The sequence below is a fragment of the Taurulus bubalis genome, assembly GCF_910589615.1.
Source record: "Taurulus bubalis genome assembly, chromosome: 16".
Taxonomy (NCBI): domain Eukaryota; kingdom Metazoa; phylum Chordata; class Actinopteri; order Perciformes; family Cottidae; genus Taurulus; species Taurulus bubalis.
This window is the reverse complement of record NC_136604.1, coordinates 18,193,326-18,210,442: the sequence shown is the minus strand read 5'-3', so window position 1 is coordinate 18,210,442 and position 17,117 is coordinate 18,193,326. Positions and strand designations below refer to the sequence as shown.

Below are 17,117 nucleotides of genomic sequence, written 5' to 3'. Positions count from 1 at the left end.
ACTAACGCAGTATCGCAGTGTAACAAAGTGAAACTTGTGATCAGCAAGTCAGGGATGGGAACCAGAGATGTATGAAGAGAAGCAGATACAGCGTTGGAGGCAGCGCCCCATTCATTCTTGTGAAAGTTGCTCATTGGCGCATTAAGCGAAATAAAGTTTGACTTCCGGGTATAACATTCCGGTGTAAACACCCGAATCTATTGGCGATCTTTCGTATCTATGGGTGACCTTTAACCTCGCCTCCCAGCCCCTCGATCCAGCCTCGTTCTTGGGCTCATTCACGTGAACGGAAGAAGGAAAAAAAACCTAGATTTAGCTATTTAGCTAGCCATTACAACTTTTAGGACCTCACGATTTAAACTAGGGACATTGAAGTGCTCGTACTGGGAAGTTGATTCATCTAAAAGAAAGTTATTTTGGGGTCTGATAGCAATATTCAAAGATGTAATTCCAAGATGTAACCACCGCTTTGCCTGTCAAATGTGCTTCAAAGCTCAGTGCTCTTCCCTAACTTCCAGGGTTGACCTACAAAAAAAATTACAAATCTATCTCGTCAGGCTTCAAGTAAAGCTTTTTTTTACTGCCGATTGCATTCACATTAAAATGGCCTTCATTTGTGAAGATGACCTTGCTGAACAAAAGGTGTATCATCAATTTTTGTTTGCCAAAGAGCTTATGCTCTGCAGAAATCCCAAAATCCAATGGAAATTGGCTTTTTGTCAAGCTTCCAGGGTTGTCCTTCAAAAAGACGTCGCTCCTGCAGCAGATGGTAACTGTCAGAATAACTGTCAAAGCCGTGTCCTTCACAAAGTCCTGCTTGTTTTTATACATTTTTTATGCATTTGAGAGAAACTGACATTTTTTCCATGACTCCTTTCACTCTCAAAGCTAAAGAAAAACAAGCAGAGATCAGTTGTTTGTGCAGAAAAGGAGGGATTTCTTTGAAACCACCTACTCAATCCTACACGAGAGGAGGCTGCAATATAGAGATTTTGTGAGATGGTAGCAAGTAAAAAATAAAAAATTGTCAGGATAATAGTATGAGGCATCCACTTTCCCACAAAGCACAACCTAAAGAAAGAGGTCTTTAGTGGAAGTCGGCTTTAATAACTCGGCCCATGAATCAATTGGAGACTCACCGATAGGGAAACACATCTTTAGAGGGCTTCAAAGATCCAGATTCTGAAACTTTGCCGCACATTTCCAATGTTTTCCCGTCACCACTTATGTGCCTTCATTAGCTAACAGAAACATGTTTGATCCGATTTCAATACTGGGATGCCAAAGCTGTGTGGCGTCAGATCACTTTGATTATCGTGGAAACATAAAAGGAGCAAGTGTGTGTTTCTTCGTCTGACTCATCTGTGCACACATGCAAGTTTCTTCCTCGAGGGTCAGGAGGTGAATCATTCCCAGATTGGTGACATCCGCGGCTGCACTTCCTGGGAGCGTTCCCTCATTAATACAATACAGCAACAGAAACAGTGGAGAAAACTCGGCTCCTTCAGCTGCACACCGTCGTGCGTTTACGGCAAAATGTCATGTTTTCCTTCTGTAAAGTGCAGCGAGTTAATGCAACAGCCAGTGCTTTCTGTTTTTTTTCTTCTTTTTCTTAATAAGGTTTCGCACCTCCCAGTTTACCTGCAGCCCCGATTGGGGAGCGGAGGAAATGAATGTTAAAGGAGTGAGAGAAACAAGTGAGTGTCGACAGTCATCAGGTGCGAAAGTGACTAAAAACAGACTCGTCTTCGCAGGCGCAGGCTCCTCCGGGTCAACCCACATACTGCACAGCGAACAAGAACAAGAGCTGTGACCTCACACGGAGGAGAACGCATGTTTGTAGTGTTAAAAACAACTACGGTAGCGGCAGAGGTAAAAGCAGAAGCACTGTGGGAGTTGTTGTGGCCTCAACTCCTCAGACTTAACACAGATGTTTGAAGGCATCACCTTGATTTTACATAATGCTGACACCAACTGTGAGAGAAATACGTGTGTGTGTGTGAGAACATTTTTGTTTTGATCGACGTTAGGTATCCTATATGTTCCTTAATGTTCAATTAGTGCTGTCATTACTTTTCCAATGACCACAACTGGATATTCTAATCATACAGTATGTATTCATTTCTCTCTCCCCAAACTCATCCGAGACCTCTCCACATTCAAAACCCAAATCTAAACCCACCTCTTCAGAACTGCTTTTAATGTATGACTGTGTGCTCTTATTGTTTTTATTTATTTGCATCTGTTTTATTATTCTATTTGTTCCATTGCATAGCTTTTAGGACATTGAAAACATTGTGTAAAGTACAAAGAAAAGCACTATATAAATAAAATGCATTATTATTATTATTTTAATGGGTGCCAAATATAATTGGACATTGTAATTTTTGTATTTTTTTGTATTGAACAACCAGGTTGATGTGACAGAATAAAGCTGCAGTAGTTGAACCTGTTACATCGAGACAGGGTCAAATGACATGTACGAGTAACAGCTTTTACATCCCCGAAAAATATGTCCCAGCCATCCAGAAGGCTTAGGAGGCTAAACACACAGAATTCAAACTGTTCCCATGGATCAAAATGTCTGGTTTGGTGAAGTTCAGCTGTCAGAATAAAATATTCCATCAATGGATTCAAGTGAGAATCACAAGCGCTTCAAAGTGAACGAGTGTTAACTGTTGACTTTCAGCCAAATGCGTAAGTAGAAAATAAACTCAGATGAGTGTGTATTTAAAACTGACTGAAGGCAAAACAACTTTACAATCTGACTGCAAGCGGCCTGCTGCTACATCACGGGCGGAAACAGTTTGTCGTCCCAATTAACAGCAGCAGATAAAAATAACGCTGTTTTTCTTTTTCTTTTCTTTTTTTATCAAACTGCTTGTGCTTTGTGTGATTCGTACAAATGAGCACGTCGTTTTTCTGGGGTTCTGTGCTAAATTTAGCAATCCCTTATGAAGGGATCCTTGTCAGTGCTGAGTAATCCGGCCAGGAGGTAATGATTTGTGTGAGAAGAAATTGTGCACTTCATTACATCCTCGAACACATAAATATTTCCAGATGGTCCATATTGTCTCCTTTGTGAGGCCGACAGGGTGTCTCGCCTCTGAGCTCTGCTCGATATATTATTGTCGACATTGCAGAGAGGCAGACTGCAACAGAGGACATGAATTGATAATAATCATTCCAAAACACAATACTCTCAGACAAAACGCAGTCGGATGGAGGCAGCGCAGGCAAGAGCCGGAAGCCATTCAGGAAATCTAAGAAGCATATTTCCAATGTGGCCGTGACGGTGTTCAAAGACCCTTTTGACAGTGGCCACTGAATCGCGGCTGCCAGACAAAAAGCAATAAAATCCTTGTGAATTCCATCCTTAGTTTGTTTCTGACCTCCAGTACGTCTGTTTTTGTTGTTTATTGGAAAGTCTTCGGTGTAAATGTATAGAAAGCTTCAGGTCAATACTGTCACCTCTTCATTGTTTGCATTGTTCCCTTTTACTGTCAACACGTCGTACAGCTTGAAGGTTCATTTTCTTCATTTACATTTTCTTGTTCACGATCCACTTACTAGATTTCTTCTTGCACTTTCAGCCACATCTCATGGCCTTCATCGTGCATTGTCGCGTAACCACGGGCATAGTGGTGAGGGGAATAGTGCAACTAAGTAACAAGGGCCTCAACACTTTAAAGTCTGTTTTTATTATACATTTTGAGAGGCTTGTAATGTACAACGTTTCTCCAGTAACAATGTGTGAAACTAATAATCACTTTAGCGAAAAACCCTTCTCCCAAATCAGTACAGTTCACTATATTAGACCTTTATTATTATTTAACAGGATTGTGATGTAAAGTAGCTCTTGTAATGGCTAAAAACTAACCATCTTTGCAAATATTTAGCAAATACAACATTATAATAAAGACCCAAGAAGAGTGTTGTTATCTTGTGTCTCTTTGTAATCAAGTGTTGACATTAGTGTCTCTTTGTAATTGTTTTTGCTTGTCTTTGTGGTCGCTTTGTGTGTCTTTGTCGTCCATTTTAGTAACTTTGTTTGTCCGTGTAGTCGTCTTGCGTCATTTATTTTGTCATCTTTCGTCTCTTTGTTGTGATCATGTATCTCTTTGTAGTCGTTGTGTGTGTCTTTGTGGTCATTTTGTGTCTCTCTGTGGTCATGTTTAGTCTCTCTGTGGTCATTTGTGTGTCTCTGTGGTCATTGTGTCTCTCTGTAGTCATTGTGTGTCTCTCTGTAGTCATTTTGTGTCTCTCTGTGGTCATTTTGTGTCTCTGTGGTCATTGTGTCTCTCTGTAGTCATTGTGTGTCTCTCTGTAGTCATTTTGTGTCTGTCTGTGGTCATTTTGTGTCTCTCTGTGGTCATTTTGTGTCTCTCTGTAGTCATTTTGTGTCTGTCTGTGATCATTTTGTGTCTCTGTAGTCATTTTGTGTCTGTCTGTGATCATTTTGTGTCTCTGTAGTCATTTTGTGTCTGTCTGTGATCATTTTGTGTCTCTCTGTGATCATTTTGTGTCTCTCTGTAGTCATTTTGTGTCTGTCTGTGGTCATTTTGTGTCTCTCTGTGATCATTTTGTGTCTCTGTGGTCATTTTGTATCTCTCTGTGGTCATTGTGTGTCTCTCTGTAGTCATTTTGTGTCTCTCTGTGGTCATTGTGTGTCTCTCTGTAGTCATTTTGTGTCTGTCTGTGATCATTTTGTGTCTCTGTAGTCATTTTGTGTCTGTCTGTGGTCATTTTGTGTCTCTCTGTAGTCATTTTGTGTCTCTGTAGTCATTTTGTGTCTGTCTGTGGTCATTTTGTGTCTCTCTGTAGTCATTTTGTGTCTCTCTGTAGTCATTTTGTGTCTGTCTGTGGTCATTTTGTGTCTCTCTGTGATCATTTTGTGTCTCTGTGGTCATTTTGTATCTCTCTGTGGTCATTGTGTGTCTCTCTGTAGTCATTTTGTGTCTCTCTGTGGTCATTTTGTGTCTCTCTGTGGTCATTTTGTGTCTGTCTGTGGTCATTGTGTCTCTGTGGTCATTTTGTGTCTCTGTGGTCATTTTGTGTCTCTGTAGTCATTGTGTGTCTCTCTGTAGTCATTTTGTGTCCTTGTGGTCATTGTGTGTCTCTCTGTGGTCATGTTGTGTCTCTCTGTGGTCATTTTGTGTCTGTCTGTGGTCATTTGGGTCTCTTGTGGTCCCTCTGTGTCTCTCTGAGGTCATTGTGTGTCCGTGTGGTCATTGTGTGTCCGTGTGGTCCCTCTGTGTCTCTTGACCCTCAGGCCCCCTGACACCTCAGGTCTGTGCCCGATAAGCCTTTTCATGAATCCATCCAATAATATTCAATTAGTGAAAACTGTGATATTGCTCCATGGGGATCTTACAGCAGTTGTCTTCGTAGTCTTCATCCAGGTAGTGGAGCTGCTGTTGCATGTGGGGCGGTTCTGTTCCAGGCATCAGTAACTCGCCCCTGTGGAGCAGTTGTCCGCCACAGGAGGAAAGTGGTTCCACTGACCTCCGGAGACGAGAGGAGGTCCATCTTCAAAGTGTTGTCTGGGTTACTCTTATACAGAAGACCACACTGCCCACTCTGTGTGCTGCCTGCACCTCACTGCCATTAGGTGGAAGCTATTGTGCCATTTCAGTAAGTACTAACAAGCCCTTTCAGAAGAAGGTTCTACCCATAACTATATGGATCTTTAGCATCAAAACTGAATGACATTTTCATTTTACAGTCTAGTCTGTGAATTCTTCATAGCAATATACATTCTTGTGGTTTCCATTTGAATGCTTTAGTTGTTATTATTATGTTTTTTAATAAAAAAATGTACATTATGTTAAATGGTATGCTTTGTTGTATCTTGGTTCTCTACCTTTTTCAGTGATGTACCCCTTTATTTCCAGCCAAGAAAAGCATTTTTGGTTGAAAGAAATAATGCAATACACAGCGCTGTGCCATCAGTGTCTGATTTAATATAGAATACATACAATTCAGTTTATGAACGTACACTTATATCATTGAATATTTATTAAATAGCTATTTTTAAAGGATTCTTTAATTTATGCTAATTCTAAATATATTTTTTTAATCTCAAGCCCCATTTGAGAACCACTGTTGTCGGTTGTAGATCATTATATTTTCTTAGTTCTGAACTTTAAAATGAGAGTGTGGCTCTACACTGTCTCATCCTGACTTTACTGTCCATAAACCGGAGATGAAATCAGCAGCAGGGGGTTTTCCCACTGAGCTAATGCTTCTAGCGAGGCTGGTTCTGTGGAAGCTCCATCTAGTTTGGTCGGTGCATTCGCTTCTTTAGTCGGGATTAAGACAGTGTTCAAATATTGAACGTGAGCTTCAGTCATAATGAATGAACTGCCATTGGGTGTGAGGTAATTATCTTACAATCATCAGTCAGAGTCTCATTCTGTCAGTGGACAGTTTTGCCTCCTCTGTGAAATCCCCGGAGGCCTTCAGCTCATGTCACCCACCATGCTGATGGATGCAGGCTGCAACTGTTTATCACCACCTGACCGATAAAAGACCTCAATATCACAGAGTCGGTGAGTCACAGTGGTTTAATGTGCATCTAGTGCTTCTATACATACAGTATATGCATGCAATATATCTACACATTGTATGTCAATAACTTTGTTAAGTTTTTACGATTCATCCTGAGTGGAACATGAATGTTATACCATTAATGACAATACATTTCATAGTTGTTGACACATTTCCCTAAAAATCTCTAATGCCGTCTTTTTTTGTTGCAAGCTTTTATTTACAAATACAAACAAATGTCAGACAGAAGAACAATATTTTGTGTCTTATGCAGAAATTCTGTCAGGTAACTCCAAACAACCAGCAAACAAACTGGGAAGCAAAGGCAACATTAAACACCAACAACAGCTGCAAAAAATAATATATCAAACAATACAAAACAACACAACCATCAATAAGGAAAATAAATAGATCAATAAAAATTGATACATTTTCATCAAATAGTCTAATTCATTTGGGGAAAACTACGTGCTTTATTATTATAATTTTGTAATTATTCCATCTGTTATCTTCGGGACATGCTTGTAAAGAATCGCATTGACTTGACAAATATCAAAATCATGATTGGGCAAGAGGAAAAGTGTCTTCATTCAGACCATGAATGTCTGTATAGAAATGAATGGAAATCCATGCAATAGTAATATTTAAAAAATGATACCTATTTCATTCTGGGTTGCCTGGCACAACATGGGTGAAAATGTAATCCATGATGTTGTGAAGGCCTCTGTGTAACTATTTGTCCATGAAGGCGTCACCTTCCTGGAGCGCCGAGGACATAAAAGCACGACTCCATCTTTGCTCTGCTCTCTTTTCCCTCACCGGGACTCATCCCTGCCAGCGTCTGTCCGCCTGTTTCGCCCTCGCTTGCTTTTCTTTTGCTTTCTTTCAACATGCTCACACATTCACATCTACATTAGTGATGTTACTCACTGACACACTCCACATGTACAAATTCATACCTTTAATTAACCTTCATCCATTATGTCAATTCCTGGATTTGTCACAGCCTCTGAGTCGGGTTACGACAGTGTGTATCTTCTGCCGCACCCCTTTGTTAAAGCAAATTAAGAATAATATAATATAATAAAGAGGGAAACATCAGCCTCAGATCAATCAAAATATCTGTTGAATTGGTATTGACATTGAAGGCATGTATTGCTTTGTGTCGTCATTACACTCTGCCCCACATGTTTTATGAATCATAAGAGTCAATCAGTGTGATTGAGATCGACTCTACATCTTAGTGACAGATCTAAGTGATCAATGTTGGCTCACGTGGCTGCCACGAGCCAGAAAAGATCCTTTTATTTAATATCAATCTCTGCGTTTGTTGTCATCACATCAAATTTAAGTTTACATAGTCACACTCTACTTTTTCTCTGTCAGTCTGTCTGAACATTTTTGCTAATTCTTTTTTTTTTTTACTGTCAGACAAAGCTTTCAAATTCTAAATTAGGGTTTGCATGAGGATAACCAAATCCCTGTGGACGAGCAGAACATCACAAGTGACTGTTCTGCTCGGGTGAAATATCAAGCTCCTGCCTCAGCTTCGCATAAGAAAATACCTTGAAGTGCGATAAAAATAAATAAATAGACGAGCATATTCTGTTTTACTGTGATGAGGCAAAAGAAAATTAAAACACAGGAGGGAAATTACTCCTGAGAGTTGAATTCAGGCCCTTATCTTGTTGGCTGAGGAGACACGTTTATGTGTTTCATTTCAGAGGGATTTAAAGGTAAAGAAAGGACTATATTTTGGAGTTTCTATGAGTACAGTTTTGAACTTAATGAACAACTGAATACAACAGATAGTTAATTGCATTGCACTTCCTGTTACATTCAAGAACACAGTGAACAGCGGTTTCACGTCTGTGAAGGTCACCATTTCCAACACTAGAATGAAATGTTAAAGTTAGCTGACTGAATACGTTTTGTTCAAATAGTTCAGCTTTCAAATGATTCTACAATAGGGTGACTTTGAGGACACATTCATTTTCATTTCATCCTGAAGCTTTTTGTGTTTGTTACAGCCTTCAGGGAAACGAGACACATTGTATAATGTTCTGTTTTCTCCTTCTTGATGGGCATTTCAATTAAAAGTCAGGTTGTTACATAAACTGTGTGATGGACACAGAGGCTCAACTATTTTTGGAAAGCATAATTTTCTAACATTTAGTGAAAATGTAACACAGTCTGTATGAAACAAATCAAACAAGGGAAACCTTCGGCGCTGCTAACTCTAAGAAATAGAAATGAGAACATAGAAAGAAAAAAAAATAGACTACACAGAAGTCACCTAAATTTGATGCACTAAAGAACTAATGTACTGTAAACAATACTAAATAAACCATGAGCAAGATAAAGCATATTCTATGTATCATCTTTTATTTGTATGCTCATGTACAGCCTGTGCACTGTAATAGCGTGCATAGCAACACACTAAATGAGGAGAAAGAACAATGAAATGTAAACTATAAATACAACTCAGGTGAGTGCAGGAAGGTTGGAGACATCTGAATCAGAAACGAAAAGTATTTTTACTTCAAATGCGGCATTGATTAGCATCGTCACTATCATGCATGCTTTATTCATGATACTTTAGAGATTTTCTGTCAAGTGACAAGAACAATATCTGAATTGCAGACTCATTTTTCAGGAGAGAAATATTTGCCTTGAAGGAAAATGAATGTGTGATTAAAATACAATTGCATTGAGGCTTGAAATAACAAGACAAATATGTGTTTTTTGTTTTTTAACCACATATATTTGTGTTGATGTATTGCTTGTTGTTCACCAAAAAACAATGACTATATAATACTTTACTTATTACAACAGCAGAAATGCATCAATTCTTTACTTTCTGTCACTGGTTTGTCAAAGGGACCTTTAAACAACGCCAAAGCCTTCACACCCACGTGTCACATCGTCTGTATTTAATAAATGCAGCAACAGAATGTGAGACATTGTAATTTCTTAACTGCCAGGTAGCCCACAGTTTAGAGATATTAATGGCCATCAACATCTTACAAAATGTTGGCAGAATCGGATAGGATACCTTTTAGTCGCACCATTTCCCACTGAAATCACATTTAGTCATCCCTTTTTGTAGTCATAAATAAAGTCAACATGTGTTTTGTTTTTTAAATGTATCGTCAATAGTTTTTTAATATTAAAAGGAAGTAAAAAAAAGGTACCGGTAGGCCTACTTCAGGAAATATCAAAAATGCTATTTTGTGCGGAACGCTGGACACTTCTCTCCCTTAATGGCCGCCATCTTGGCTACTTAGCGGGAGAGAGCGAGAGGTTAGGGGGTCAAATGGCTGGATAGTTGTAGATAGGTAGTTGTAGATACGTAGCTTGTCGTTCTCCAGAGCGGAGGGGAATGAGGCAGAGGGACCCAGCTATGCCACCGGCCACCAGCCCACCGTCCGGCTCATTTTCTGTAACCAGTGTAGCGTTAAAGCCTGGTGCAATTAGCAAACTTGCAGAAAATAAGATGATCAAAGTTGTCATTCATCTGGCGATAGCAATGTGCGCTGTGACGAGAGTGTGTGGACGAAGCATGAAGTTGTTAAATTTGCTGCTTGTGTTATTAGTTGATGCTGCAAAACATTTACTTTAGTTCAAGTAAGCTAAGTTAGCTAGTTGAAGTTAGCCCGCTATAACGGTCCCAACGGCAACGGTAGACAAGCGCTCTAACCATCCTGCTATGTTGATTTGAATGACAATGTCTGTTTTATTCCCATTTTATATCAATGGTACTAGCGCGGTACCCACATGGCAGTAGCCGACATGTCGTGGATGTAGCATGTTGGTGTTATTGAAGAGTCGGATCGCTACATCAGCTACATGTACCCAAGCGATATTTACAGGGACATTTATGTGCCGTTTAATGAGCTGCAGCTGAGCTGCTAATCCGTTACCAGGCCTGAAAATGTACGTTAACTATGCACTTTTGTTTGGATGCTCGTTCAACAAGTTAAAGTGCGGTACAATACATGTGTTGGTGTTAGATAAGAGGGAGACTTGAGCAGGAGAGCTGTGGCTCTTTTGTGTGACCGTATGCTCTGCCTCTGATAGACAGCCGACCTTCATCAATGAAATGTGATCACAGACTGTTTCATCAATGAAATGTTGCTGTAATTGGATTCAACTCGGTGCAATTCCATCCGTCTATTAGGACTTTTTTTTAACACTATTTCTGCAAAGTATCGTTGCCCTACAGTTAACCTTCAATCATTGCACAGTGCATCTTCTCATCTCAAAGAGATGCCTCTTAGATGGCAGTTGACCTCAGGTACTTAACTATCCCCCATGATGAGAGCTTTTTTTATAGTATTTCTGGGCAGATATTTAAGGATTAATATTTAGGATGGCGTTCTCTGAAAACAAAAACAAAAGGCTTCTGAAAAACGGGGCTTGTGCAGACAGAAAGGTCACCTACGTTTGATGCCTTGTGTGGTGTTACACTACTCATTCCTGAAAGCTATCACATTCCTGTAATGCAGTACTCATTTACTGCCTAAAGCTGTTTATTTTTAAACCAACCGAGAGAGAAAAATAAACCATAAACCAATGCATACCTCCTTTATTTCATGTTCTGTATGCCATGCTATTACAACACAACCATGATAGTCAGTGCTAACATTTTCATCCTAAACTGTGAGCTTGTCTATCACATCCTGTCTGTGCACGGAAAACTGTGATATGCTACAGTATAGTTTAGTTGAACAGCTCTTTACATCAGCGTGGTTGAGTCCGTTTTTTTTTCTTTCTAATTTGCAAAATAAACCTAAATCGACAAATCCACTAAACAGAGATAATCCTAAACTAAGAGAGGCTTCAGAACAAAGACCAGAGTTGGAGAAAGAAGACGTAAATAAAAAAATAAAATGATGAGAGAAGTATTCAGGCACTTAGAAATACTCTCGGGTCCTTGGCTACACTGTGCTTCATTACATTGTACATGCATTTTATAGCCTATCCTGATCCTGTCATGAGGAGTATGAGGTCGCCTCTACAAGACAAGGCTTTAGCACATTCAAGAACAACTAATTAAAGGGATTTCAAGTATTTCACACAACATCAACGTTCCTATTTACATGTGATCCTAGTGTTCTCTACTTACGTATTCTCATTGCATATCCCCTAAGACGTTTTTAACAACCATTATTCTACAAAGTCTGTGACAAACAAAACATGAAGCGAGAGGAAATTTCACAAGATACCAGCAACACCCAGTATCCAACACGTCACCAATCATGTGCAGGAATTCTTTTAGGTTATTATTTAAAGTAGTTAGTATTTATAAAATGAGCTTTTATTTTTTTATGAAAATCAATTTTTCTGTACTTTTACATACCACCCTTGTCTTTCATGTGGCTTTCATTAGATTTCTCTTGGCATATGTTCCAGTGGCCGTGTTGGAAAGGAAGCCATTTGAGAAAATGACAGCATCATTTTCTCTTCACCCACTGCCGGGGACATTACTGTACACAGTGTTATTAAAGGGAAATGATGCATGCACTTGCTGCTTGTCTTGAATAGGGATGGTTGTGTTGATTTGTCATGACTGAGATGATCGCATAGTCTGCCCTCCCCAAATTTGAGAAATCTGTCCTCCCCTTGAAAGGGCCTGGTAAAAATGAAATTGAGTGAAGGCAAACGGTAACAATTAACAGTAAAGAGCATTGACTCTGAATGACTGAAGTAAACACAAAACAACAACAAGAGTTCACTGAAACTGACATTTAGCCTTGTGCTTACTCCTGATCCGTACAGATATACAAAGACTGACTGACAACAGCTGACTGACGACAACAGAAACATAGACTTCACAAACTGAGGGAAGTAACGTACAGGACAACACAGCAACAGCCTGTTCACCGCTCCCCAAAACCTTCGATTCCAAAACATCAAATAAGACACACTTATATTCTTTGACAAAATAATCTCAACTAGCTAGTTTACATCTCACCGTCTTCATCTGCAGAGAGAGTATTCGGGCCACGTGATGACCCTTCATACATGGGGGCAATTCTGCCAAAACCGAGACCAAGTTCAGGGACGTTTTAACGTCTTGTGCCAATGTTCTCGCATTCAGCTAAATCTCCACTCGGCAACTAAGGCATGGTTAAGGTTTGGTAACGTTTGTGGTTACGGCAAATAAACTATGATTGAGTACAGGGAGAAATTTATGTTACGGTTAATAAAAAAGTTAATTTGACCTCCACACCTTTCGTTTCCAACCTTAAAGGGCGCACAACTTCCTCCATTGGCATCGACTGATGATGTTGAATGTCGTTCCTCGGGACCCTTTCCCAGTCACTTCTGTGACCCGTTTTGGATATTGATGACCTTGTTGTTTCGCCAATATAGCGTTCCTTACTACTGTTGCTTTGGAACCATTCACAAGGGTCTTGTCTTGGTGAACTAGCTAAGATCTTAAGCTGCTGAACTCCCATTGACTTGAATACCTTGGCTGGATCCCACTGGGATGCTTCTGGTGGTAATTAAGCGTCCATCTTGGTCTTAAATTGAGAATCTCACTGCTGATGAAGACTAGAGATTAAGTAAACAAATTGTGAAGTGAGTCAAGATTATTTTGTGGAAACTACTATTCCCAAGGTCAAGAATGAACTGTCTCACTCATTCAAGTTCAATTTTAAAACACCATTGGCAATCTACTGTTCAATACCTCTTAACATTCAGGGTCTTCATCAATAACAGTTTTTTTTGGACAATAATATACCGTAGATTCCTGCCATATTAATTCCGGAAGCTAGATTAATTTTCAAAACCAATGGATGTATTGAATACCATTTCCTTTCAGCTGACTGTACCAAGCGTGTTCATGTTTTAAGGCATAAAGAAAAAAACATTTTAAATGCATGTGTTCATACGAGCAGAATGGCCAGTTTGGAGCCAAAATAATGCTTGTAGATGTTTATGTTGAGTAGCCCAAACTGACATGTAATTGATGGGATTATCTAGAGGGGAAAGCATGCACTGGTTGTCCTTCAAATTCTGGGCAAAAAAAATGAAGCTGTATCGGCGAAGAAAACTCTTCACTAAATCTGAGGTCTCCGGGGATATTTTTAAATAATTATAAAGTGTGACAAATTCCTCGTTTGATAAATGTAACATTCATTTTGATAATAGAAATTAGGTTATTTTAAAATATGTCATTGCAAGGCAGATAAATCAATTTTATATAAACAAACATTAATCTTAGTATGCTGCAAAATTGAACACATATCCATTTAAATGTCAAATTTTTCTGAATGGAAATTGTTATTTTGCTTGCCAGGACAACCTTTCAGGGCATGTGGCTCTTTATTGATGTGCCTTAATGTGTTTGGGTCTAGTGACAGAGTTGTTAATGGAGATGACTCACTTGTTTGGCAGGTTGTGTTGCCGTCTTTACAAAAACTATTTGCTCAGCGTCTCATTATCTCAAAAACACATTATCATGTCATAATGATGTATTTTTCTTGTTTTGAATACAAAACAATGTATTAAGTATGAACAGGAAAGGTTTTTGTTAAAACAGAATATCACTTCATCCAGAAACATTCTCATTAGAAAGTGGAGTTGCTTGTATGCCTAAGAGGCAAAATGTGGGGTAAAACAATTACAGTGTGGTGTCTGTAATGTACTCACTATTGCTTATGAAGCTTATTTGCTGTGAGTGCATAGTGATAACTGAGGGCGACCATTTTAACATTCAGATATCAGAGCTACTTCCATCTGGGTTTTGGTGGTTGGAGAGTAAGAATGTGGTTTAGGGGATTATTTTATGACCATGAGCTCATGGTTTGGTTGTGTGGCTAGAAATCACTTTAATATGCAGCAACGAACCGATGTCGGTCTTCTTTTTCTCATGACATAATATTGTTTTAATGAGCTAAAGTGCTGTGTCATTAGAATAACAAAGGATTCTTGTTTTAATATAATATACTGCGGTATTGTGTAACAGAAATGGTTTCTTGATATGACCGGATAAAGTGATAAGTGGTTATAAAAGTTTCTTGTTGAAACTCAATAATGTTGCATGTAGCAATAACAAAAGAAAACGATGTAATTGTTTTGTTCACCGTAAATAAATTCTCCTCATGAACTCTCCTCATAAAATCTCCTCAATGATTAATCAGGAGCCACCAACTAACCCTGTAATTTTAGCTAAAAAGCCTTATTTTCAAGCCTAAATACAAATCATAATTTGGATTAGCTTTACAACTTTCACATTTATGTATAAAAAGCATACTCCATAATGCCATTATTGAAAAATAATGCATGCTATTGCATGGGCAATTTGCACCAACATTTGCATTATTGTTCAATAGCTGCAAGAAAGTAGATTATCCTGCTTACACCATGGCCACTTGCTACATTTAAAATATTATATATAAGTATTGTTTCTCTAAATTTTGGGGCGAGTACATTCTTTAAATGTAAACTTTGTATTGGCACTACAGCTAGCTACAATTTAGACTCACTATCACTTTAATATATGATCATTTTGAGTGGGAAAGGAAAACGTTGTTGAACTTTGCCGTTCATTTGCACATCAACCCACATTGCACCGATACAAAGACGATTGAAAAGATTCGTTTCAGAGGTCATAACTTTGACAGAATATATCTCAGAATTTGCACTTATATAGTCACATTTTTGAGTAAGTATTTTATTTGTAATCATTCCTAACCTTTCATTTGTTTCGTTACAGAAATGGGCTTCCATAGCGTCCAGTATTCTCTGTTGCTGCGACTTACTAAGTGCTTCAGTGAGTGGTCGTCTCTTAAAATGGATTTTTCATTTTGAATTGTCTGAATAAAAAGCTCAGGGCAAGCAGGCAGGGAGATATGACTACTTTATATCTGAATACCCCATATCCAAGGCCTTACCGGTCTACAATATAACACAATGTACAGATCAAATGGTCTCCGTAAGCAGACAATAGCCTCAGATATGCTGTCAATATAGATATTTAAGTTAACAGTTAATTTGAGGGGGAATGAAAGAAGCAGTTGGTTTAGCAAGTGTTTGCAAAACTCAGTTTAACGTGGGGCTTTGAGATACCAAAATCAGGGCTCTGGGAAAAGAAGTTTAGGGTGTCAAGTCTTACAAATATATTTCTTTTTAACAGATATTCCAAATTTTCATCTATAAAAAGTCATTATCATGTCAATGTTTGAACCTGAGATTAAAATGTTCAAAGCTCCATATGCAATTTTTTTTTGTAGAAAAGACAATGTTGGTGTTAGACTATTAGACTCTCTGGCCTTCCTTCTCATCTCATCTCAAATCAGACAACAACAAACCCTGGAAAGAACATACGACAGAATCCCTAAAATACAAAGATTTCTCAGCAGAATTGATGCTCACATCACCTAAAAGTTTGAAATAGTAAACACTACAAATGTGGGTCCTGTTACAATAAACATTTTGGTGTTCATTATGTCTGTGTCGCTTTGAAACAGCTGTCAGACAACAGTGCTTATGTCGTCGACCTCGTCCGGTTTCTTGGGCTTGCTGGGCAGAGACTTGAGGTACTCCAGGTGGCGCCGGGCGTCCTCTTGGTTCTGACGGACATAATACACAACGTATGAAATGACCATGGCAAACCAGCCGAACATGGTCACCAGCATCGCGTAGTCTGTGGTCCTTTTGGCCAGGTTACAGAGGTCCGTATTCACCGCCAAGAAAGGTCGAACCTCCTGGTCGCGGAGCTCCGAGCTCCTGCAGAGGACCCGGGCGGCGGCCTCGTGGTTGTGGGCCATCCCGCCGATGGCCTGCTGGAGGGCGCAGTCGCAATGCCAGGGGTTATCGTCCACAATGACGCGGGCCTTGAGCCGAGCGAAGGCATCCTTGTGTACGCTAGTGATGCGGTTGTGGGAGAGGTCCAGCACCTGTAACGTGGCCTCGATGCCACTGAAGGCACCTTCCCCTAAGGTCTCCACCGCGTTGTACGAAAGGTTGAGCTCCCTCAAAAGCCTCAGTCCGTGGAAGGCTTGATCCGGCACGGCGCCTATCTGGTTGTGGTCCAGCCTCAGCAGGACGGTGTCGACCGGGAGGCTCGGCGGGATCTCTTTGAGGCGGGACTGACTGCAGGTCACGTTGAGGCCGTGGAGGTGGAGTTCGCGTTGGCAGGCGCAGCCCTTTGGACACATGCTGGCCGAGGGGAAGCACAGGGCCATGAGGACAAGGCTCTGAAGGAGCAGGCACATGGGGATGGAGCGCGACAGCCACAAGTCCAGCAAAGTCATACTGACCGGCCGCCAGCAGCATCCCGCCTGGGGCCGCAACACTGCCACTGGTCCCTTACACACATCGCATAGTGGCGACTGGTCCTCACTGTCGGCCCACTGGAGATCCTGGAGTGTGAACGGATGTTAACATGCTGCGTTGAGGCCTGAAATAAGATTAAACAGAAATACAAGTTGAACAAATACGGTTAAGGGATACACTGGAACTTGTTATGCAGTGTGGCCTTTTATTTGTTCTTTCATTATCACCATCAAATGTGGATCAATAAGGATGTCCAAATCAAGTTGTCTGGCCCAGAG

At 39.9% G+C, this 17,117-nt stretch overlaps 1 protein-coding gene across 1 annotated transcript; it reads right to left on the bottom strand.

Moving 5' to 3' along the window:
- Nucleotides 1-16,034: 16,034 nt before the first annotated feature.
- Nucleotides 16,035-16,817, bottom strand: lrrc3b (leucine rich repeat containing 3B; the record flags this gene model as incomplete). Its single annotated transcript, XM_079232242.1, has 1 exon — nucleotides 16,035-16,817. One exon carries the CDS (start codon nucleotides 16,815-16,817, stop codon nucleotides 16,035-16,037), a length of 783 nt encoding a protein of 260 aa, XP_079088368.1.
- Nucleotides 16,818-17,117: the final 300 nt, after the last annotated feature.